Source organism: Nerophis ophidion, linkage group LG26, assembly GCF_033978795.1.
Source record: "Nerophis ophidion isolate RoL-2023_Sa linkage group LG26, RoL_Noph_v1.0, whole genome shotgun sequence".
NCBI lineage: Eukaryota > Metazoa > Chordata > Actinopteri > Syngnathiformes > Syngnathidae > Nerophis > Nerophis ophidion.
Window position 1 is genome coordinate 8,054,834 of NC_084636.1, and position 24,684 is coordinate 8,079,517.

Sequence of the window (24,684 nt, forward strand, 5' to 3'; positions counted from 1 at the left end):
ATAACTAAAATAGCAGCACTTACCAGTGAGCTGCCTCTATTTTTAAAATGTTATTTATTTACTAGCAAGCTGGTCTCACTTTGTTCGACATTTTTAATTCTAAGAGAGACAAAACTCAAATAGAATTTGAAAATCCAAGAAAATATTTTAAAGACTTGGTCTTCACTTGTTTAAATAAATTCATTTATTTTTTTACTTTGCTTCTTATAACTTTCAGAAAGACAATTTTAGAGAAAAAAATACAACTTTAAAAATGAGTTTAGGATTTTTAAACAAATATACCTTTTTACCTTTTAAATTCCTTCCTCTTCTTTCCTGACAATTTAAATCAATGTTCAGATACATTTTTTTTTTTTTTATTGTAAAGAATAATAAATACATTTTAATGTAATTCTTCATTTTAGCTTCTGTGTTTTATTATGATTAAAATTAAAAAAAAATATTCTGGTAATTCTAGAAAATCTGTAGAATCAAATTTCAATCTTATTTCAAAGTATTTTGAATTTCTTTTAAAATTTTTGTTCTGGAAAATCTAGAAGAAATAATGATTTGTCTTTGTTAGAAATATAGCTTGGTCCAATTTGTTATATATTCTAACAAAGTGCAGATTGGATTTTAACCTATTTAAAACATGTCATCAAAATTTTAAAACTAATCTTAATCAGGAAAAATGACTAATGATGTTCCATAATTTTTTTTTTTTTTTTTTCAAAAAGATTCAAATTATCTGGTTTTTCTCTTCTTTTTTGAATTTTTAAGAGTCGAAATTGAAGATAAACGATGTTTCAAAATTTAATTTAAATTTTTTCCTGTTTTTTCCTCTTTTAAACCGTTCAATTAAGTGTTTTTTTTCATCATTTATTCTCGACAAAAAACCTTCCGTCAAAGGAAAAAAAATGTACGACGGAATGACAGACAGAAATACCCTTTTTTTATATATATATTAATTTATTAAAGGTAAATTGAGCAAATTGGCTACTTCTGGCAATTTATTTAAGTGTGTATCAAACTGGTAGCCCTTCGCATTAATCAGTACCCAAGAAGTAGCTCTTGGTTTCAAAAAGGTTTTATACATATATATACATATATTATATATATTATTATTGTAGTTATTATTATTATTTTTAGTAGTATTATTATTAATCTTATATTATATATAAATTACACATGTTTTATATATTTTAATATATACATAAATAAATTAAATAATAATTCTAAACAGAATTAATTGTATTTATTTAATTATTTAAACTTATAATAATTATGTTATAATATAAAACAAACTGTAATAATTTATAATAAGTTGAGGCTGGGGGATTTTAATGAGAGAAAACTCCCAGCAACTTAAAGCAGGTGTGAGTCTCTAAACAGTTAGTCCAGCCTCCAATAACACCAGAAATAGATGCTGGATTTGCAACGATTAGTAGCAAAAATTTAAAAAGAGAACAAAATTATGTTAAAAAAATATAAATATTAACACTATACTTAATGACAGATGTGTTTAAAATGTATATTCACGTCCCTTTTTAAGGAATATATGCATCGTAGCAAATTGTGTGATGACGTCATATTGACCACGCCCCTAACCACGCCCCCTCCACCACAGGTACTTTGGCTAAATTTAGGGGAAAACCTAACAAAAACAAGAACAAAATCAAAATGTTGCCGAGTCACGCTATTTTGGTCTGGACTTGGGTTTAGGTCATGAAGTACCATAAGTAACACCTACTGGGTCATGCTTCTTGGTCTGGACTTGGGTTTAGGTCATGAAGTACCATAAGTAACACCTACCGGGTCATACTTCTTGGTCTGGACTTGGGTTTAGGTCATGAAGTACCATAAGTAACACCTACTGGGTCATGCTTCTTGGTCTGGACTTGGGTTTAGGTCATGAAGTACCATAAGTAACACCTACTGGGTCATGCTTCTTGGTCTGGACTTGGGTTTAGGTCATGAAGTACCATAAGTAACACCTACTGGGTCATGCTTCTTGGTCTGGACTTGGGTTTAGGTCATGAAGTACCATAACTAACACCTACCGGGTCATACTTCTTGGTCTGGACTTGGGTTTAGGTCATGAAGTACCATAACTAACGCCTACTGGGTCATACTTCTTGGTCTGGACTTGGGTTTAGGTCATGAAGTACCATAAGTAACACCTACTGGGTCATGCTTCTTGGTCTGGACTTGGGTTTAGGTCATGAAGTACCATAAGTAACACCTACTGGGTCATGCTTCTTGGTCTGGACTTGGGTTTAGGTCATGAAGTACCATAAGTAACACCTACTGGGTCATGCTTTTTGGTCTGGACTTGGGTTTAGGTCATGAAGTACCATAACTAACACCTACCGGGTCATACTTCTTGGTCTGGACTTGGGTTTAGGTCATGAAGTACCATAACTAACGCCTACTGGGTCATACTTCTTGGTCTGGACTTGGGTTTAGCTCATCAAGTACTGTAAGTAACACCTACTGGGTCATAGTTTTTGGTCTTGACCTGGGTTTAGGTCATGAAGTACCATGAGTAACACCTACTGGGTCATACTTCTTGGTCTGGACTTGGGTTTAGGTCATGAAGTACCATGAGTAACACCCGCTGAGTCATACTTCTTGGTCTGGACTTGGGTTTAGGTCATGAAGTACCATGAGTAACACCTACTGGGTCATACTTCTTGGTCTGGACTTGGGTTTAGGTCATGAAGTACCATAAGTAACACCTACTGGGTCATACTTCTTGGTCTGGACTTGGGTTTAGGTCATGAAGTACCATAAGTAACACCTACTGGGTCATGCTTCTTGGTCTGGACTTGGGTTTAGGTCATGAAGTACCATAAGTAACACCTACTGGGTCATACTTCTTGGTCTGGACTTGGGTTTAGGTCATGAAGTACCATAAGTAACACCTACTGGGTCATACTTCTTGGTCTGGACTTGGGTTTAGGTCATGAAGTACCATGAGTAACACCTACTGGGTCATACTTCTTGGTCTGGACTTGGGTTTAGGTCATGAAGTACCATGAGTAACACCTGCTGGGTCATACTTCTTGGTCTGGACTTGGGTTTAGGTCATGAAGTACCATAAGTAACACCTACTGGGTCATACTTCTTGGTCTGGACTTGGGTTTAGGTCATGAAGTACCATAAGTAACACCTACTGGGTCATGTTCTTGGTCTGGACTTGGGTTTAGGTCATGAAGTACCATAAGTAACACCTACTGGGTCATACTTCTTGGTCTGGACTTGGGTTTAGCTCATCAAGTACTGTAAGTAACACCTACTGGGTCATAGTTTTTGGTCTTGACCTGGGTTTAGGTCATGAAGTACCATGAGTAACACCTACTGGGTCATACTTCTTGGTCTGGACTTGGGTTTAGGTCATGAAGTACCATGAGTAACACCCGCTGAGTCATACTTCTTGGTCTGGACTTGGGTTTAGGTCATGAAGTACCATGAGTAACACCTACTGGGTCATACTTCTTGGTCTGGACTTGGGTTTAGGTCATGAAGTACCATAAGTAACACCTACTGGGTCATGCTTCTTGGTCTGGACTTGGGTTTAGGTCATGAAGTACCATAAGTAACACCTACCGGGTCATACTTCTTGGTCTGGACTTGGGTTTAGGTCATGAAGTACCATAACTAACGCCTACCGGGTCATACTTCTTGGTCTGGACTTGGGTTTAGGTCATGAAGTACCATAACTAACGCCTACTGGGTCATACTTCTTGGTCTGGACTTGGGTTTAGGTCATGAAGTACCATAAGTAACACCTACTGGGTCATGCTTCTTGGTCTGGACTTGGGTTTAGGTCATGAAGTACCATAAGTAACACCGACTGGGTCATACTTCTTGGTCTGGACTTGGGTTTAGGTCATGAAGTACCATAAGTAACACCGACTGGGTCATACTTCTTGGTCTGGACTTGGGTTTAGGTCATGAAGTACCATAACTAACACCTACTGGGTCATACTTCTTGGTCTGGACTTGGGTTTAGGTCATGAAGTACCATGAGTAACACCTGCTGGGTCATACTTCTTGGTCTGGACTTGGGTTTAGGTCATGAAGTACCATAAGTAACACCTACTGGGTCATGTTCTTGGTCTGGACTTGGGTTTAGGTCATGAAGTACCATAAGTAACACCTACTGGGTCATAGTTTTTGGTCTTGACCTGGGTTTAGGTCATGAAGTACCATGAGTAACACCTACTGGGTCATACTTCTTGGTCTGGACTTGGGTTTAGGTCATGAAGTACCATAAGTAACACCTACTGGGTCATGCTTCTTGGTCTGGACTTGGGTTTAGGTCATGAAATACCATAAGTAACACCTACTGGGTCATACTTCTTGGTCTGGACTTGGGTTTAGGTCATGAAGTACCATAAGTAACACCTACTGGGTCATACTTCTTGGTCTGGACTTGGGTTTAGGTCATGAAATACCATAAGTAACACCTACTGGGTCACACTTCTTGGTCTGGACTTGGGTTTAGGTCATGAAGTACCATAAGTAACACCTACTGGGTCATGCTTCTTGGTCTGGACTTGGGTTTAGGTCATGAAATACCATAAGTAACACCTACTGGGTCATACTTCTTGGTCTGGACTTGGGTTTAGGTCATGAAGTACCATAAGTAACACCTACTGGGTCATAGTTTTTGGTCTTGACCTGGGTTTAGGTCATGAAGTACCATGAGTAACACCTACTGGGTCATACTTCTTGGTCTGGACTTGGGTTTAGGTCATGAAGTACCATAACTAACACCTACCGGGTCATACTTCTTGGTCTGGACTTGGGTTTAGGTCATGAAGTACCATAACTAACACCTACTGGGTCATACTTCTTGGTCTGGACTTGGGTTTAGGTCATGAAGTACCATAAGTAACACCTACTGGGTCATACTTCTTGGTCTGGAGTTGGGTTTAGGTCATGAAGTACCATAAGTAACACCTACTGGGTCATGCTTCTTGGTCTGGACTTGGGTTTAGGTCATGAAGTACCATAAGTAACACCTACTGGGTCATGCTTCTTGGTCTGGACTTTGACGCTGATCCTTCTCCGTCTGAGTCTGAGGATGAAGCTCCTGTGACGAGACAACCAGGTGACAACCATGCCACACCCTCACAGGTGACAACCACCCTCTCACACAAAATCAAAAGAGGCCGACCTTCGATGTAGACCTCTGCAGAGGTGTGGTCACGACCCGCACAGTTGGAGGCCACGCAGGTGTAGCGTCCCGTGTCGTCCTGGAAGGCCTCGTTGATGACCAGGGTGTGAAGGTCATCACCGCTCCAGATGTGGAGGTCAGGTGAGTCGTGCAGCTCTCGACCTTCACAGAACCACCTTGGTGAAAGAATCGTGGCTGTTGTCATCATCAATTATGTCATCAAGTACTATAACAATTGTCCTTTATGATGTAACAATGATGTGTGTCTTTATCATTACCATCCAATTAACATTTTTTATCATTACCATCCAATTAAAATTCTTTATCATTACCATCCAATTAACACTGATTATCATTATTGTATAATTAATATCCAATTAACAGTGATGTGTGTTTATACCTACAAAACCCAAAAGCAGTTAAGTCACGTTGTGTAGATGGTAAATAAAAACAGAATACATCCATCCATCCATTTTCTACCGCTTGTCCCATTCGGGGTCGAATACAATGAGTTGCAAATCCTTTTCAACTTATATTCAATTGAATAGACGGCAAAGACAAGATATTTCAGGTCCACACTTTGTTATTTTTCGCAAATATTAGCTCATTCGGAATTTGATGCCTGCAACACGTTTCAAAAAAAGCTGGCACAAGTGGCAAAAAAGACTGAGAAAGTGGAGGGATGCTCGTCAAAGCGGGTATAAGAGCAGCTTCCATGAAATGCTCAGTCGTTCACAAACAAGGGCGGGGCGAGGGTCACCAATTTGTCAAAAAATGCCTTAGCAAATTGTTAAAGAACAACATTTCTCAACCAGCTATTCAATGAATTAAGGGATTTCCCCATCTATTGTAATATTATCAAAAGGTGTGGAGAATCTGGAGGAATCACTGCACGTAAGCGATGATATTACAGACCTTGGATCCCTCAGGGGGTACCGTATCAAAAAGCCACATCAGTGTGTAAAGGATATCACCACATGGACTCCGGAACACTTCAGAAAACCACTGTCAGTAACTAGAGTCGGTCGCTTCATCTGTTCGTGCAATTTAAAAGTCTACTATGCAAAGCCAAAATTATTTATCAACAACACCCAGAAACGCTGGACCAGAGATCATCTAAAATGGACTGATTCAAAGTGGAAAAGCGTTCTGTTGTCTGACGGGTCCCATTTTAAATTGTTTTTGGACACAGTGGACCAAAGAGGAAAAGAACCATCCGGACTGTTCTAGGCGCAAAGTGTAAAAGTCAGCATGTGTGATGGTATGGGGGTGTATTAGTGCCCAAGGCATGGGTAACTTACACATCTGTGAAGGCACCATTAATGCTGAAAGGTACATACAGGTTTTGGAGCAACATCCAAGCAACGTTATCATGGACGCCCCTGCTTATATCAGCAAGACAACGTCAAGCCAGATGTTACAACAGCGTAGCTTCATAGTAAAAGAGTGTGGGTACTAGACTGGCCTGCCTGTAGTCCAGACCTGTCTCCCATTGAAAATGTGAAGGCTAAAATAGCAGAAGGGAGACTGTTGAACAACTTAAACTGTACATCAAGCAAGAATGGGAAAGAATCCATTTAAAAAAAATGTGTCTCCTCAGTTCCCAAACCTTTACTGAGTGTTGTTAAAAGGAAAGGCCATGTAACACACTGGTAAAAATTCCCCTCTGACAACTTTTTTTGCTGCCATTGAATTCTAAGTTCATGATTATTTGCAAAAAATATATGGAATCTGACCAATTTGGGTACCGCTTAGATCAGGGGTCGGCAACCCAAAATGTTGAAAGAGTCATATTGGACCAAAAATACAAAAACAAATCCGCCTGGAGCCGCAAAAAACTGTAAAGCCATATTACATAAAGATAGTGTGTCATGAGATATAAGCTGAATTAAGAGGATTTAAAGGAAACGAAATGAACTTAAATATAGCTACAGATGAGGCATAATGATGCAAAATAGCTAGCCTAAATAGCATGTTAGCATCGATTAGCTTGCAGTCATGCCATGACCAAATATGCCTGATTAGCATTGTTAATGACACAACGTTAAAAGTTTGGTGGACAAAATGAGACAGAAAAAGGAGTGCCATAAAACACGTCCTAGAAAGTCGGAGAATGTTATACATATATACATACAGGTCGCCCGTAAGGACCAGATGAGTCGCCCGCTGGCCTGTTCTAAAAAATAGCTCAAATAGCAGCACTTACCAGTGAGCTGCCTCTATTTTTTAAATTGTATTTATTTACTAGCAAGCTGGTCTCGCTTTGCTTGATATTTTTAATTCTAAGAGAGACAAAACTCAAATAGAATTTGAAAATCCAAGAAAATATTTTAAAGACTTGGTCTTCACTTGTTTAAATAAATTCATTTTTTTTTTTACTTTGCTTCTTATAACTTTCAGAAAGACAATTTTAGAGAAAAAATACAACCTTAAAAATGATTTTAGAATTTTTAAACACATACCTTTTTACCTTTTAACCTCTTCTTTCCTGACAAATTAAATCAATGTTCAAGTAAATTGATTTTTTTCTTTTATTGTAAAGAATAATAAATACATTTTGATTTAATTATTTATTTTAGCTTCTGTTTTTTCGACAAACAATATTTGTGAAATCTTTCTTCAAACTTATTATGATTAAAATTCAAATAAATTATTCTGGCAAATCTAGAAAATCTGTAGAATCAAATTTAAATCTTATTTCAAAGTCTTTTGAATTTATTTTTAAATTTTTGTTCTGCAAAATCTAGAAGAAATGATGATTTGTCTTTGTTAGAAATATAGCTTGGTCCAAATTGTTATATATTCTAACAAAGTGCAGATTGGATTTTAACCTATTTAAAACATGTCATCAAAATTCTAAAATTAATCTTAATCAGGAAAAATTACTAATGATGTTCCATAAATTATTTGTTTAATTTTATTCAAAAAGATTTGAATTAGCTACTTTTACTCTTCTTTTTTTCGGTAGAATTTTGAATTTTAAAGAGTCGAAATTGAAGATAAACTGTTTCAAAATTTAATTTTCTTTTTTTTTCCTGTTTTCTCATCTTTTAAACCGTTCAACTAAGTGTTTTTTTCATCATTTATCCTCTACAAAAAACCCTCCGTAAAAGGGAAAAAAATGTACGACGGAATGACAGACAGAAATACCCTTTTTTTTATTTATATAGATTTATTTATTAAAGGTCAATTGAGCAAATTGGCTATTTCTGGCCATTTATTTAAGTGTGTATCAAACTGGTAGCCCTTCGCATTAATCAGTACCCAAGAAGTAGCTCTTGGTTTCAAAAAGGTTGGTGACCCCTGTTGTAAACAAAGTAAGGTGAGTTCAAGGACCGTCAAAATTAGTAGGACAAAACGGCGCTGGCCAAATACTCGAATCAATGAAGCATGTTTAATACAAAAAGAGTGCTTTATAATAATTAGGGATGTTTGTGTCATGTTTGTCCTCCTACAGAAACTATATTAAAACCAAAAATGTATCTTTTTCCCCTATTTTTTTTCTATTTTTCATTCATTTTTGAAAAAGCTCCAGACAGCCACTAGGGCGGTGCTAAAGAGCCGCGGGTTGCCGCCCCCGGCTTAGAAGTATGCAGATCCAAAAAGACCCGAGTTAACGCGCCCGGGACTTAAAGAGACAGTAGACCGGCAGACGAGGAACAGCTGCTCTGTGACCTGAGCAACTCCAGGAGAGCAGCTGTTGTGAAAACAGCGATTGACAGATGGCGGGTGGGCGTGGGAGAGGGTGTGAGCACGCCGGGTGACGCAGCGTGAGTCATGCGGACAAAGATGATGTTGTGTTTTGAGTGCGGGAGGAAGTCTGGTGTGAGAGTCCACGACGTGTTGGGACAAACGTGACTATTTGGAGGACTGGAACTGACAAACCCTTTGTAATGTTTGGCTGTGCAAGTTCATAAACCTCCATATATATATATATATATATATATATATATGTATGTGTGGGAAAAAATCACAAGACTACTTCATCTCTACAGAACTGTTTCATGAGGGGTTCCCTCAATCATCTCCTGATGATTGAGGGAACCCCTCATGAAACAGTTCTGTAGAGATGAAGTAGTCTTGTGATTTTTTTCCCACACATACGTATATTGCGCTCTACCACGGTATCGAGCACTATTCTCTGGATAATGTAATTAAGACATATATATATATATATATATGTATATATATATGTATATATATATATATATATATATATATATATATATATATATATATATATATATGCACATGGGGATAGGTTGACTGGCAACACTAAAAAATTGGCCCTAGAGTGTGAATGTTGTCTGTCTATCTGTGTTGGCCCTGTGATGAGGAGGCGACTTGTCCAGGGTGTACCCCACCTTCCGCCCGACAAGAGAATAAGCGGTAGAAAATGGATGGATATATATATATATATATGTAAATGTCCTAGTGATTCCTAGAGCCCAAAAAAAGTCTGCGGGCTATAGAGCGTTTTCCGTTCGGGCTCCAGTACTCTGGAATGCCCTCCCGGTAACAGTTCGAGATGCTACCTCAGTAGAAGCATTTAAGTCTCACCTTAAAACTCATCTGTATGCTCTAGCCCAGTGGTCTCCAACCACCCGATTGGTACCGGGCCGCAGAAGAATTTTTTATTAAAAAAAAATAATAATTATTATTTTTGTTGTTGTTGTTAAATCAACATAAAAAACACAATATACACTTACAAATAGTGCACTAACCACAAAAAACTCCCTTTTTCATGACAAAGAAGAAAAAGAAAAAAAAGAAAAAAAAAGGACACACCGTCCCCCCCCCCACCCCCCACCCCGGGCCGCGGGACAAATTATTAAGCGTTGACCGGTCCGCGGATACAAAAAGGTTGGGGACCACTGCTCTAGCCTTTAAATAGACCTCCTTTTTAGACCAGTTGATCTGCCGCTTCTTTTCTTTTTTCTCCTAAGTCCCCCCCCTCCCTTGTGGAGGGGGTCCGGTCCGATGACCATGGATGAAGTACTGGCTGTCCAGAGTCCAGACCCAGGATGGACCGCTCGTCGGGACCCTGGATGGACCGCTCGCCTGTGTATCGGTTGGGGACATCTCTACGCTGCTGATCCGACTCCGCTTGGGATGGTTTCCTGTGGACGGGACTCTCGCTGCTGTCTTGGATCCGCTTTGAACTGGACTCTCGCGGCTGTGTTGGAGCCACTATGGATTGAACATTCACAGTATCATGTTAGACCCGCTCGACATCCATTGCTTTCGGTCCCCTAGAGGGGGGGGTTGCCCACATCTGAGGTCCTCTCCAAGGTTTCTCATAGTCAGCATTGTCACTGGCGTCCCACTGGATGTGAATTCTCCCTGCCCACTGGGTGTGAGTTTTCCTTGCCCTTTTGTGGGTTCTTCCGAGGATGTCGTAGTCGTAATGATTTGTGCAGTCCTTTGAGACATTTGTGATTTGGGGCTATATAAATAAACATTGATTGATTGAATAAACAAAGAAGCTTCATCATCCCTACAAGCCTTTTTCACAGGTTTGTCGGATTTTATTTTTTTCAAATGGGAGACAGGTCTGGACTACAGGCAGGCCAGTCTGGTACCCGCACTCTTTTACTACGAAGCCATACTGTTGTAACACAGGGCTCGGCATCGTTTCCCTGAAATAAGCAGGGGCGTCAATGATAACCTTGCTTGGATGGCAACATATATCGCTCCAAAACCTGTATGTACCTTTCAGCATTAATGGTGCCTTCACAGATGTGTAAGTTACCCATGCCTTGGGCACTAATACACCCCCATACCATCACACATGCTGGCTTTTACACTTTGCGCCTAGAACGATCCGGATGGTTCTTTTCCTCTGCGGTCCACAGTTTCCAAAAACTATTCAAAATGTCGACAGAACACTTTTCCAGTTTGCATCGGTCCATCTTAGAGCCGGCGGCGTTTCTGGGTGTTGTTGATAAGTGGCTTTGGCCACTTAGTAGAGTTTTAACTTGCACTTGCAGATGTAGCGACCAACTGTAGTTACGGACAGTGGTTTGCTGAAGTGTTCCAGAGCCCATGTGGTGATATCCTTTACACACTGATGTCGCTTTTTGATGCAGTACCGCCTGAGGGATCCAAAGTCTGTAATATCATAACTTATGTGCAGTGATTTCTCCAGATTCTCTGAACCTTTTGATGATATTACGGACTATAGATGGTGAAATCCCTAAATTCCTTGCAATAGCTGGTTGAAAATTTGTTTTCTTAAACAATTTGCGCTGGCATTTGTTGACAAAGTGGTGACCCTCGCCCCGTCCTGGTTTGTGAGTGACTGAGCATTTCATGGAAGCTGCTTTTATACCCAATCATGGCACCCACCTGTTCCCCTGTGGGATGTTCCAAATAAGTGTTTGATGAGCATCCCTCAGCTTTCTCAGTCTTTTTTGCCACTTGTGCCCGCTTTTTTGATACATATTGCAAGCATCAAATTCCGAATGAGTTAACATTTGGTTATTTGCAAAAAATAACCAAGTTTTCCGGTGTGAACTTTAAATATCTTGTCTTTGCAGTCTATTCAACTGGATAGAAGTTGAAAATGATTTGCAAACCATTGTATTCTGTTTATATTTACCATTTACACAACTTCACTGCTTTTGTATAAGTATAAAGTATAAGTATAAGTAATGTGGTAACAGAATACATATTTGACCTTTGGCATAAGGATGAGCAATCATAAGTATAAAAGTACAAGTACAAGTTAAAAGTATAAAGTGGGAGTATAATCTTTAACCTTTGTCATAAAGATGAGCAAGTATAAAACTACTAGTACAAGTATAAAGTATAAGTACAAGTACAAAGTACAAAGCACAAGTACAAGTATAAAGTACAGGTACAATTATAAAGTTCAAGTATAAAGTACAAGTATAAAGAACAAGTACAAGTACAAAGTACAAGTATAAAGTACAATTATAAAGTACAAGTTTGAGTATAAAGTACAAGATAAAGTATAAAGAACGAGTATAAGTATAAAGTACAAGTAAAAAGTACAAGTATAAAGTACAATAATAAAGAACAAGTATACATCTGCAAGTATAACGTACAAGTACAAGTATAAAGTACAATTATAAAGAACAAGTACAAGTATAAAGTACAAGTATAATGTACAAATATAATGTCCAATTATAAAGTACAAGTATAAAGTACTAATATGAAGGACAAGTATAAGTATAAAGTACAACTATATAGTAAAAGTACAATTATACAATACTAGTATAAAGTACAAGTATAAAGAACAAGTACAAAGTAAAAGTATAAAGTACAAGCACAATTATAAAGTACAAGATAAAGTACAATTATAAAGAACAAGTACAAGTATAAAGTACAATAATAAAGAACAAGTATAAAGAACAAGTACAAGTATAAAGTACAAGTACAAGTATAAAGAGCAAGTATAAAGTACAAGTACAAGTATAAAGTACAAGTAAAAAGAACAACTACAAGTATAAAGCACAAGTACAAGTATAAAGTACAAGTATAAAGTACAAGTTTTAGGTACAATTATAAAGAACAAGTACAACGTACAAGTATAGATATAAAAGTACAAGTACAAGTGTAAAGTACAATTATAAAGAACAAGTACAAGTATAAAGTAAAAGTATAATGTACAAATATAAAGTCCAATTATAAAGTACAAGTATAAAGTACTAATATTCGGACAAGTATAAGTATAAAGAACAAGTACAAAGTAAAAGTACAATTATACAATACTCGTATAAAGTACAAGTATAAAGAACAAGTACAAAGTACAAGTATAAAGTACCAGTACAATTATAAAGAACAAGTACAAGTATAAAGTACAAGTACAAGTATAAAGAAGCAAGTATAAAGTACGAGTACAAGTACAAAGAACAAGTACAAAGTACAAGTAAAAAGAACAAGTACAAGTATAAAGCACAAGTACAAGTATAAAGTACAAGTTTTAGGTACAATTATAAAGAACAAGTACAATGTACAAGTACAAGTATGGATATAAAAGTACAAGTACAAGTATAAAGTACAATTATAAAGAACAAGTACAAGTATAAAGTACAATTATAAAGAACAAGTACAAGTATAACGTACAAGTACAAGTATAAAGTACAAGTATAATGTACAAATATAAAAGTACAAATATAAAGTCCAATTATAAAGTCAAATTATAAAGTCCAATTATAAAGTACAAATATAAAGTACTAATATAAAGTACAAGTGCAAGTATAAAGTATGAGTACAAGTACAAATATAAAGTAAAAATACAAGTATTAAGTATAAATATAATGAACAATATCAAAGTATAAAATATAAGTATAATGAACAAGTTCAAATTATAAAGTGTAAGTATAAAGAAGAAGTATAAAGTACAAAGTATAAGTAAAATCTTTGACCTTTGCCATAAAGATGAGCAGAAGAGAGACAATTAAAGATGGATGAACATCAAAGGAACTTTTCATGGCAGGAATGAACATGACAAGAAAGATCAAAGAGGTTTGTAACCACCTCACCTGACTGTCAAAGCACAGGTGAGTGGAAGATGAAGGTAACGACCTCACCTTGTTGTCAAAGCACAGGTGAGTGGAAGATGGAAGGTAACGACCCCACGTGACTTTCAAAGCACAGGTGAGTGGAAGAAGGAAGGTAACGACCTCACCTTGTTGTCAAAGCACAGGTGAGCAAGTGTGCAGCACACCCCAGGCCATGATGACTTAAACTATTTATATATATATATATATATATATATATATATATATATATATATATATATATATATATATATATATATATATATATATATATATATATATATATATATATATATATATATATAAAAGCAGTGAAGTTGTCACGTTGTGTAAATGGTAAACAAAAAGAGAATACAATTATTAGCAAATCCTTTTCAACTTATATTTAATTGAAAAGACTGCAAAGACAAGATATTTAATGTTCACACTGGAAAACTTTTTCTGTTGTTGCAAATATTAGCTCATTTGGAATTTGATGCCTGCAACATGTATAAGTGGAAGTTAAAACTCTACTATACAAAGCCACGGCCGTTTATCAACAACACCCAGAAAGGCATCGCTGGGCCCTAGCTCATCTAAGATGGACTGATGCAAAGTGGAAAAGTGGTCTGACGAGTCCACGTTTCAAATTGTTTTTTGGAAACTCTGGACGTCGAGTTCTTCGGAACAAAGAGGAAAATAACCATCCGGACTGTTCTATCAACAACACCCAGAAAGGCTTCGCTGGGCCCTAGCTCATCTAAGATGGACTGATGCAAAGTGGAAAAGTGGTCTGACGAGTCCACATTTCAAATGGTTTTTTGAAAATAACCATCCGGACTGTTCTATCAACAACACCCAGAAAGGCTTCGCTGGCCCCAAGCTCATCTAAGATGGACTGATGCAAAGTGGAAAAGTGGTCTGACGAGTCCACATTTCAAAATGTTTTTTGGAAACTCTGGACGTCGAGTCCTTCGGAACAAAGAGGAAAATAACCATCCGGACAGTTTTATCAACAACACCCAGAAAGGCTTCACTGGGCCTTAGCTCATCTAAGATGGACTGATGCAAAGTGGAAAAGTGGTCTGACGAGTCCACATTTCAAATTGTTTTTTGGAAACTCTGGACGTCGAGTCCTTCGGAACAAAGAGGAAAATAACCATCCGGACTGTTCTATCAACAACACCCAGAAAGGCTTCGCTGGGCCCTAGCTCATCTAAGATGTACTGATGCAAAGTGTAAAAGTGGTCTGACGAGTCCACATTTCAAATTGTTTTTTGGAAACTGTGGACGTCGAGTCCTTCGGAACAAAGAGGAAAATAACCATTCGGACTGTTCTAGGCACAAAATGTAAAAGCCAGCATGTGTGATGGTATGGGGGTGCATTAGTGCCCAAGGTATGGGTAACTTACACATCTGTGAAGGCACCATTAATGCTGAAAGGTACATACAGGTTTTGGAGCAACATATGTACTTGCATGTATACTACATATTCATAACTACATGTACAATGGCATTAACTAAAAGTACATCAACTATATGTACATATACTACATCATGGGTAAAGTACCAGAACATATACCAAGTATATGTGTGCTCCTGTACAACCTGGCATTGCCACCTAGTGGCCCACAAGCACATTACAGTTCAACTACAAGTACATATACTACATATACAACATGCATATATAGTACAGGGGTCAGCAAACTTTTTGAAACCAAGAGCTACTTCTTGGGTACTGATTGATGCAAAGGGCTACCAGTTTGATACACACTTAAATAAATTGCCAGAAATAGCCAATTTGCTCAATTTACCTTTAATAAATAAATCTATATATATATATATATATATATATATATATATATATAAATGGGTATTTCTGTCTGTCGTTCCGTCGTACATTTTTTTTCCTTTTACGGAAGGTTTTTTTGTAGAGAATAAATGATGAAAAAAACACTTAATTGAACAATTTAAAAGAGGACTAAACACAAAAAAAATTAAAATTAAATTTTGAAACATAGATTATCTTCATTTTCGACTCCTTAAAATTCAAAATTCAACCGAAAAAAAGAAGAGAAAAACTAGCTAATTCGAATCTTTTTGAAAAAAAATTAAAAAATAATTTATGGAACATTTTTAGTAGTTTTTCCTGATTAAGATTAATTTTAGAATTTTGATGACATGTTTTAAAAAGGTTAAAATCCAATCTGCACTTTGTTAGAATATATAACAAATTGGACCAAGCTATATTTCTAACAAAGACAAATCATTATTTCTTCTAGATTTTCCGGGACAAAAATTTTAAAAGAAATTCAAAAGACTTTGAAATAAGATTTAAAATTGATTAGAGCTGCCACCTTACCGTGGTAGAGGAGTTTGCGTGTCCCCATGATCCTAGGAGCTATGTTGTCTGGGGGCTTTCATGCCCCCTGGTAGGGTCTCCCAAGACAAACAGGTCCTAGGTGAGTGATCAGACAAAGAGCAGCTCAAAGACTTCTATGGAATTACAACAAAATGAACTCAGATTTCCCTCGCCCGGACGCGGGTCACCGGGGCCCCGCTCTGGAGCCAGGCCCGGAGTTGGGGTACGATGGCGAGCGCCTGGTGGTCGGGCCTGTCCCCATGGGGCCCGGCCGGGCACACCCCAAAGAGGCAACGTGGGTCCCCCCTCCAATGGGCTCACCATTTATAGGAAGGGCCATAGAGGTCGGGTGCATTGTGAGCTGGGCGGCAGCCGAATGCAGGGCACTTGGCGGTCCGATCCTCGGCTACAGAAGCTAGCTCTTGGGACGTGGAACGTCACCTCACTGGGGTGGAAGGAGCCTGAGCTAGTCCGCGAGGTAGAGAAGTTCCGGCTGGATATAGTCGGACTCACCTCGACGCACAGCAAGGGCTCTGGAACCAGTTCTCTCGAGAGGGACTGGACCCTCTTCCACTCTGGCGTTGCCGGCAGTGAGAGGCGACGGGCTGGGGTGGCAATTCTTGTTTCCCCCCGGCTCAAAGCCTGTACGTTGGAGTTCAACCCAGTGGACGAGAGGGTAGCTTCCCTTCGCCTTCGGGTGGGGGGACGGGTCCTGACTGTTGTTTGTGCTTATGCACCAAACAGCAGTTCAGAATACCCACCCTTTTTGGGAACGCTCGAGGGAGTACTGGAAAGTGCTTCCCCGGGTGATTCCCTTGTCCTACTGGGAGACTTCAACGCTCACGTTGGTAACGACAGTGAAACCTGGAGAGGCGTGATTGGGAAGAATGGTCGCCCGGATCTAGACCCGAGTGGTGTTTTGTTATTGGACTTTTGTGCTCGTCACGGATTGTCCATAACGAACACCATGTTCAAACATAAGGGTGTCCATATGTGCACTTGGCACCAGGACACCCTAGGCCGCAGTTCCATGATCGACTTTGTAGTTGTGTCATCGGATTTGCGGCCTCATGTTTTGGACACTCGGGTGAAGAGAGGGGCGGAGCTTTCTACCGATCACCACCTGGTGGTGAGTTGGCTGCGATGGTGGGGGAGGATGCCGGACAGACCTGGCAGGCCCAAACGCATTGTGAGGGTCTGCTGGGACCGTCTGGCAGAGTCTCCTGTCAGAGAGTTTCAATTCACACCTCCGGGAGAACTTTGAACATGTCACGAGGGAGGTGCTGGACATTGAGTGGACCATGTCCCGAACCTCTATTGTCGAGGCGGCTGATTGGAGCTGTGGGCGCAAGGTTGTTGGTGCCTGTCGTGGCGGTAATCCCAGAACCCCTTGGTGGACACCAGCAGTGAGGGATGCCGTCAAGCTGAAGAAGGAGTCCTATCGGGTTCTTTTGGCTCAGAGGACTCCGGAGGCAGTGGACGAGTGCCGACGGGCCAAGCGGTGTGCAGCTTTAGCGGTCGCGGAGGCAAAAACTCGGACATGGGAAGAGTTCGGGGAAGCCATGGAAAACGACTTCCGGACGGCTTCAAAGCGATTCTGGACCACCATACGCCGCCTCAGGAAGGGGAAGCAGTGCACTATCAACACCGTGTATGGTGCGGATGGTGTTCTGCTGACTTCGACTGCGGATGTTGTGGATCGGTGGAGGGAATACTTTGAAGACCTCCTCAATCCCACCAACACGTCTTCCTTTGAGGAAGCGGTGCCTGGGGAATCTGTAGTGGACTCTCCTATTTCTGGGGCTGAGGTCGCTGAGGTAGTTAAAAAGCTCCTCGGCGTTCCTTAAAGCTCTGGATGCTGTGGGGCTGTCTTGGTTGACAAGACTCTGCAGCATTGCGTGGACATCGGAGGCGGTACCTCTGGATTGGCAGACCGGGGTGGTGGTCCCTCTCTTTAAGAAGGGGGACCGGAGGGTGTGTTCCAACTATCGTGGGATCACACTCCTCAGCCCTCCCGGTAAGGTTTATTCAGGTGTACTGGAGAGGAGGCTTCGCCGGATAGTCGAACCTCGGATTCAGGAGGAACAGTGTGGTTTTCGTCCTGGTCGTGGAACTGTGGACCAGCTCTATACTCTCGGCAGGGTTTTTGAGGGTGCACGGGAGTTTGCCCAACCAGTCTACATGTGCTTTGTGGACTTGGAGAAGGCATTCGACCTTGTCCCTCGGGAAGTCCTGTGGGGAGTGCTCAGAGAGTATGGGGTACCGGACTGTCTTATTGTGGCGGTCCGCTCCCTGTATGATCAGTGCCAGAGCTTGGTCCGCATTGCTGGCAGTAAGTCGGACACGTTTCCAGTGAGGGTTGGACTCCACCAAGGCTGTCCTTTGTCACCGATTCTGTTCATAACTTTTATGGACAGAATTTCTAGGCGCAGCCAAGGCGTTGAGGGGTTCCGGTTTGGTGGCCACGGGATTAGGTCTCTGCTTTTTGCAGATGATGTGGTCCTGATGGCTTCATCTGACCGGGATCTTCAGCTCTCACTGGATCGGTTCGGAGCCGAGTGTGAAGCGACTGGAATGAGAATCAGCACCTCCAAGTCCGAGTCCATGGTTCTTGCCCGGAAAAGGGTGGAGTGCCATCTCCGGGTTGGGGAGGAGACCCTGCCCCAAGTGGAGGAGTTCAAGTACCTAGGAGTCTTGTTCACGAGTGGGGGAAGAGTGGATCGTGAGATCGACAGGCGGATCGGTGCGGCGTCTTCAGTAATGCGGACGTTGTATCGATCCGTTGTGGTGAAGAAGGAGCTGAGCCGGAAGGCAAAGCTCTCAATTTACTGGTCGATCTACGTTCCCATCCTCACCTATGGTCATGAGCTTTGGGTCATGACCGAAAGGACAAGATCACAGGTACAAGCGGCCGAAATGAGTTTCCTCCGCCGTGTGGCGGGTCTCTCCCTTAGAGATAGGGTGAGAAGCTCTGCCATCCGGGAGGAACTCAAAGTAAAGCCGCTGCTCCTCCACATCGAGAGGAGCCAGATGAGGTGGTTCGGGCATCTGGTCAGGATGCCACCCGAACGCCTCCCTAGGGAGGTGTTTAGGGCACGTCCAACCGGTAGGAGGCCACGGGGAAGACCCAGGACACGTTGGGAAGACTATGTCTCCCGGCTGGCCTGGGAACGCCTCGGGATCCCCCGGGAAGAGCTGGACGAAGTGGCTGGGGATAGGGAAGTCTGGGTTTCCCTGCTTAGGCTGTTGCCCCCGCGACCCGACCTCGGACAAGCGGAAGATGATGGATGGATGGATGGATCTACAGATTTTCTAGATTTGCCAGAATATTTTTTTTTTAATTTCAATCACAATAAGTTTGAAGAAATATTTCACAAATATTCTTCGTTGAAAAAACAGAAGCTAAAATGAAAAATTAAATTAAAATGTATTTATTATTCTTTACAATAAAAAAAATTAAAATTTACTTGAACATTGATTTAAATTGTCAGAAAAGAAGAGGAAGGAATCTAAAAGGTAAAAAGGTATATGTGTTTAAAAATCCTAAAATCATTTTTAAGGTTGTATTTTTTCTCTAAAATAGTCTTTCTGAAAGTTATAAGAAGTAAAGTCAAAAAATAAATGAATCTATTTAAACAAGTTTAGACCAAGTCTTTAAAATATTTTCTTGGATTTTCAAATTCTATTTGAGTTTTTTCTCTCTTAGAATTAAAACTGTCCAGCAAAATGAGACCAGCTTGCTAGTAAATAAATCAAATTTAAAAAAATAGAGGCAGCTCACTGGTAAGTGCTGCTATTTGAGCTATTTTTAGAACAGGCCAGCGGGCGACTCATCTGGTCCTTACGGGCGACCTGGTGCCCGCGGGCACCGCCCTGGTGCCCCCTGATATACATAATATACTACATGTTGGTGAACTACAAGTACATATACTACATGTATGTATACATATACTACTTATACTACATATTGGTAAACTACAAGTATGTAAACTACATGTACATAAACTACAAGTACATCTACTACATGTACATATACGTACATTTCCTACATCATGGGTAAACTACAAGTACATATACCAAGTATATGTGTGCTCCTCTACATCGTGACATTGCCATCTAGTGGCCCAACAAGCACATTACAGTTTTACTACAAGTACATATACCAAGTATATGTGTGCTCCTCTACATCGTGACATTGCCATCTAGTGGCCCAACAAGCACATTACAGTTTTACTACAAGTACATATACCAAGTATATGTGTGCTCCTCTACATCGTGACATTGCCATCTAGTGGCCCAACAAGCACATTACAGTTTTACTACAAGTACATATACCAAGTATATGTGTGCTCCTCTACATCGTGACATTGCCATCTAGTGGCCCAACAAGCACATTACAGTTTTACTACAAGTACATATACCAAGTATATGTGTGCTCCTCTACATCGTGACATTGCCATCTAGTGGCCCAACAAGCACATTACAGTTTTACTACAAGTACATATACCAAGTATATTTGTGCTCCTCTACATTGTGACATTGCCATCTAGTGGCCCAACAAGCACATTACAGTTTGACCTGCACAAGAGAACCTACCTGATGAGTGGATGTGGGTTCCCGATGACGCTGCATTCCAGACGGATAGGTCTTCCTTCTGCCACCTCCTGGCTCTTCAGCTTCTGAACAAAGCAGGGCGGGATCAGGGTTCCACATGGGGGCGGAGCCTCGCATTGATGATGCTCCTGAGCGGCAGGAACCACCTCCTGTGGACCTGCCAGTGGAGGACCGGCCGCCGCTTGCTGGTACGTAGTCTGCTCTGGTGGGCATGGTGATGGCGGGCAGGAGGATGGTTGACTTGGGGATGGTTGACTTGGTGATGGCTGGCCGGGGGATGGTTGACTTGGTGATGGCTGGTAGGGTGATGGTTGACTTGGGGATGGTAGACATGGTAATGCTTGGCAGGAGGATGGTTGACTTGGTGATGGCTGGTAGGGTGATGGTGGACTTGGGGAAGGTTGACCGGGTGATGGTTGACTTGGGGATGGTTGACAGGGTGATGGCTGGTAGGGTGGTGGTGGACTTGGGGATGGTTGACATGGTAATGGCTGGCAGGGGGATGGTTGACTTGGTGATGGTTGGCAGGGGGATGGTTGACTTGGTGATGGTTGACATAGTGATGATTGGCAGGGGGATGGTTGACTTGGGGATAGTTGACATAGTGATGGCTGGCAGGGGGATGGTTGACTTGGGGATGGTTGACATAGTGATGGTTGGCAGGGGGTTGGTTGGCAGGGTGATGGTTGACTTGGGGATGGTTGACATAGTGATGGTTGGCAGGGGGTTGGTTGGCAGGGTGATGGTTGACTTGGTACTGGCCAGCAGGGTGAGGAGGAGGTAGCAGGGTCTGCTTGCTGGCTCCCAGGAGACAGATGTCCACCAAGAGGGGAGGACAAGTGGTCGTCCACTTGCCCCTCCCCATGTGCTGACCCTTTGAAGATGGACGAGAGCTCCTCGATGAAGGTGGCGGCCCGACTGCAGAACTCCGTGACGGAAGACGTGCGCTCGTTCAGCTCCAAGTCTGCGTGAAGAAGCCGAGGTTTGTCCTGTTTGTAAAGAGGCTGTGCAGGCTTGTGACAGGTGAGCTTCTCAGGTGAGGGTGAAGACTGACGAACATCTCCAGGCTCCTCTTTGAGATCCTGCGCCTGGGTCTTAAGACGTTGATCTTCTGCGTCACCAAAGGCCTCCCAGGCCAAGTCCAGACTGCGGTTGATCTCTTCGGCGTTCAAAAATTCAGTGAGATCCACAAAGTCACCTCTGCCGGCCTGCACCTCCAGCTGGGGGTCCTCAGAGAGATCATTATCAGCCAAGACCACGCCATAGTCCTCCTCAACGCCAGCAGCCTGGTCTCCTGCCGGGCCCTTGAGCAGCAGAGATATGGGGAGTGGCTGGTTCCAACTCCCGTGCTGCATCCTGCAACACATGTCGGACAGAGGTATCCATGACATCTGTAGATTGAGCAAGACAATGATGGTGCTAAAGATGCTAAAGTACAGGACCATGACGGTGCTAAAGATGCTAAAGTACAGGACCATGATGGTGCTAAAGATGCTAAAGTACAGGACCATGATGGTGCTAAAGATGCTAAAGTACAGGACCATGATGGTGCTAAAGATGCTAAAGTACAGGACCATCATGGTGCTAAAGATAATAAAGTATGGGACTATCATGGTGCTAAAGATGCTAAAGTGCAGGACCATCATAGTGCTAAAGATACTAAAGTATGGGACTATCATGGTACTAAGGATGCTAAAGTACAGGACCATCATGGTGCTAAAGATGCTAAAGTACAGGACCGTGATTGTGCTAAAGACGCTAAATTATTATACCATTATGGTGCTGAAGATGCTAAAGTACAGGACCATGATGGTGCTAAAGATGCTAAAGTACAGGATCATTATGGTGTTTAAGATGCTAAAGTACAGGACCATTATGGTGTTTAAGATGCTAATGTACAGGACAATGATGGTGCTAAAGATGCTAAAGTTCAGGGCCATGATGGTGCTAAAGATATTAAACTACAGGACCATGACAGTGGTAAATATGCTAATATACAATGATGGTTCTACAGTACAGGACCATGATGGTGCTAAAGATGCTAAAGTACAGGACCATTATGGTGTTTAAGATGCTAAAGTAGAGCACAATGATAGTGCTAAAGATGCTAAAGAACAGGGCCATTATGGTGCTTAAGATGTTAAACTACAGGAAGATGATGGTGTTAAAGATGCTAAAGAACAGGACCGTAATGGTGCTAAAGATGCTAATGTACAGAACCATGATGGTGCTAATTAAATGCTAAATTACGGGACAATGTTGGTGCTAAAGATGCTAAAGTACAGGATCGTGATGGCGCTAAAGATGCCAAAGTACAGGACTATGACAGTGCTAAATATGATGGTTCTAAATATCCAAGATTATGATGGTGCTAATGAGAGCTAATGAGAGTCGCCACCTCAACCGCGATGAGGTGGCGACTTGTCCAGGGTGTATGCCGCCTTCTGCTCGATTACAGCTGAGATAGGCTCCAGCACCCCCCGCGACCCCAAAAGGGACAAGCGGTACAAAATGGATGGATGATGGTTCTACAGTACTGGACCATTATGGTGCTAAAGATGCTAATGTACAGGACCATTACGGTGCTAAAAATGCTAATGTACAGGACTATGATGGTGTTAATGATGCTAAAGTTTAGGAGCATGATGTGGCTAAAGATGCTAAGTACAGGACCATGATGGTGCTAAAGACGTTAAAGTACAGGACCATTACGGTGCGAAAGATGCTAAAGTGCAGGACCATGATGGTCCTAGAGAAGCTGAAGTACAGGACCATGACAGTGCTAAAGATGCTAAAGTACAGGAACATGATGGTGCGAAAGATGCTAAAGTTTAGGAACATGATGTGGCTAAAGATGCTAAGTACAGGACCATGATGGTGCTAAAGACGTTAAAGTACAGGACCATTATGGTGCGAAAGATGCTAAAGTGCAGGACCATGATGGTGCTAGAGAAGCTGAAGTACAGGACCATGACAGTGCTAAAGATGCTAAAGTACAGGAACATGATGGTGCGAAAGATGCTAAAGTTTAGGACCATGATGGTGCTAAAGAAGCTGATGTACAGGACCATGACAGTGCTAAAGATGCTAAAGTACAGGAACATGATGGTACGAAAGATGCTAAAGTGCAGGACCATGATGGTGCTAAAGAAGCTGAAGTACAGGACCATGACAGTGCTAAAGGTGCTAAAGTACAGGAACATGATGGTGCGAAAGATGTTAAAGTACAGGACCATTACGGTGCTAAAAATGCTAATGTACAGGACTATGATGGTGTTAATGATGCTAAAGTTTAGGAGCATGATGTGGCTAAAGATGCTAAGTACAGGACCATGATGGTGCTAAAGACGTTAAAGTACAGGACCATTATGGTGCGAAAGATGCTAAAGTGCAGGACCATGATGGTGCTAAAGAAGCTGAAGTACAGGACCATGACAGTGCCAAAGATGCTAAAGTACAGGAACATGATGGTACGAAAGATGCTAAAGTGCAGGACCATGATGGTGCTAAAGATCTTAAAGTACAAGACCATTATGGTGCTAAAGAAGCTGAAGTACAGGACCATGACAGTGCTAAAGATGCTAAAGTACAGGAACATGATGGTGCGAAAGATGTTAAAGTACAGGACCATTACGGTGCTAAAAATGCTAATGAACAGGACTATGATGGTGTTAATGATGCTAAAGTTTAGGAGCATGATGTGGCTAAAGATGCTAAGTACAGGACCATGATGGTGCTAAAGACGTTAAAGTACAGGACCATTATGGTGCGAAAGATGCTAAAGTGCAGGACCATGATGGTGCTAAAGAAGCTGAAGTACAGGACCATGACAGTGCTAAAGATGCTAAAGTACAGGAACATGATGGTGCGAAAGATGCTAATGTTTAGGACCATGATGGTGCTAAAGAAGCTGAAGTACAGGACCATGACAGTGCTAAAGATGCTAAAGTACAGGAACATGATGGTACGAAAGATGCTAAAGTGCAGGACCATGATGGTGCTAAAGATCTTAAAGTACAAGACCATTATGGTGCTAA

General features: G+C 41.2%; 1 protein-coding gene across 2 annotated transcripts in view; it reads right to left on the bottom strand.

The window, feature by feature from the left end:
- LOC133543917 (palladin-like) overlaps positions 1-24,684 on the bottom strand; it is a 90,744-nt gene that overhangs the window by 63,223 nt on the left and 2,837 nt on the right. Inside the window, exons 2-4 of one of the 2 annotated variants that reach the window (XM_061888828.1) lie at positions 20,630-22,003; positions 5,165-5,340; positions 5,014-5,080 (exon numbers count right to left, since the gene is read on the bottom strand). In XM_061888828.1, the coding sequence (XP_061744812.1) occupies positions 5,014-5,080; positions 5,165-5,340; positions 20,630-22,002 (1,616 nt within the window). In that variant the 5' untranslated portion in view covers position 22,003. Of the gene's footprint in view, positions 1-1,729; positions 1,750-5,013; positions 5,081-5,164; positions 5,341-20,629; positions 22,004-24,684 lie in introns of those variants that run through there. The other variant, XM_061888829.1, reaches the window with a different exon arrangement.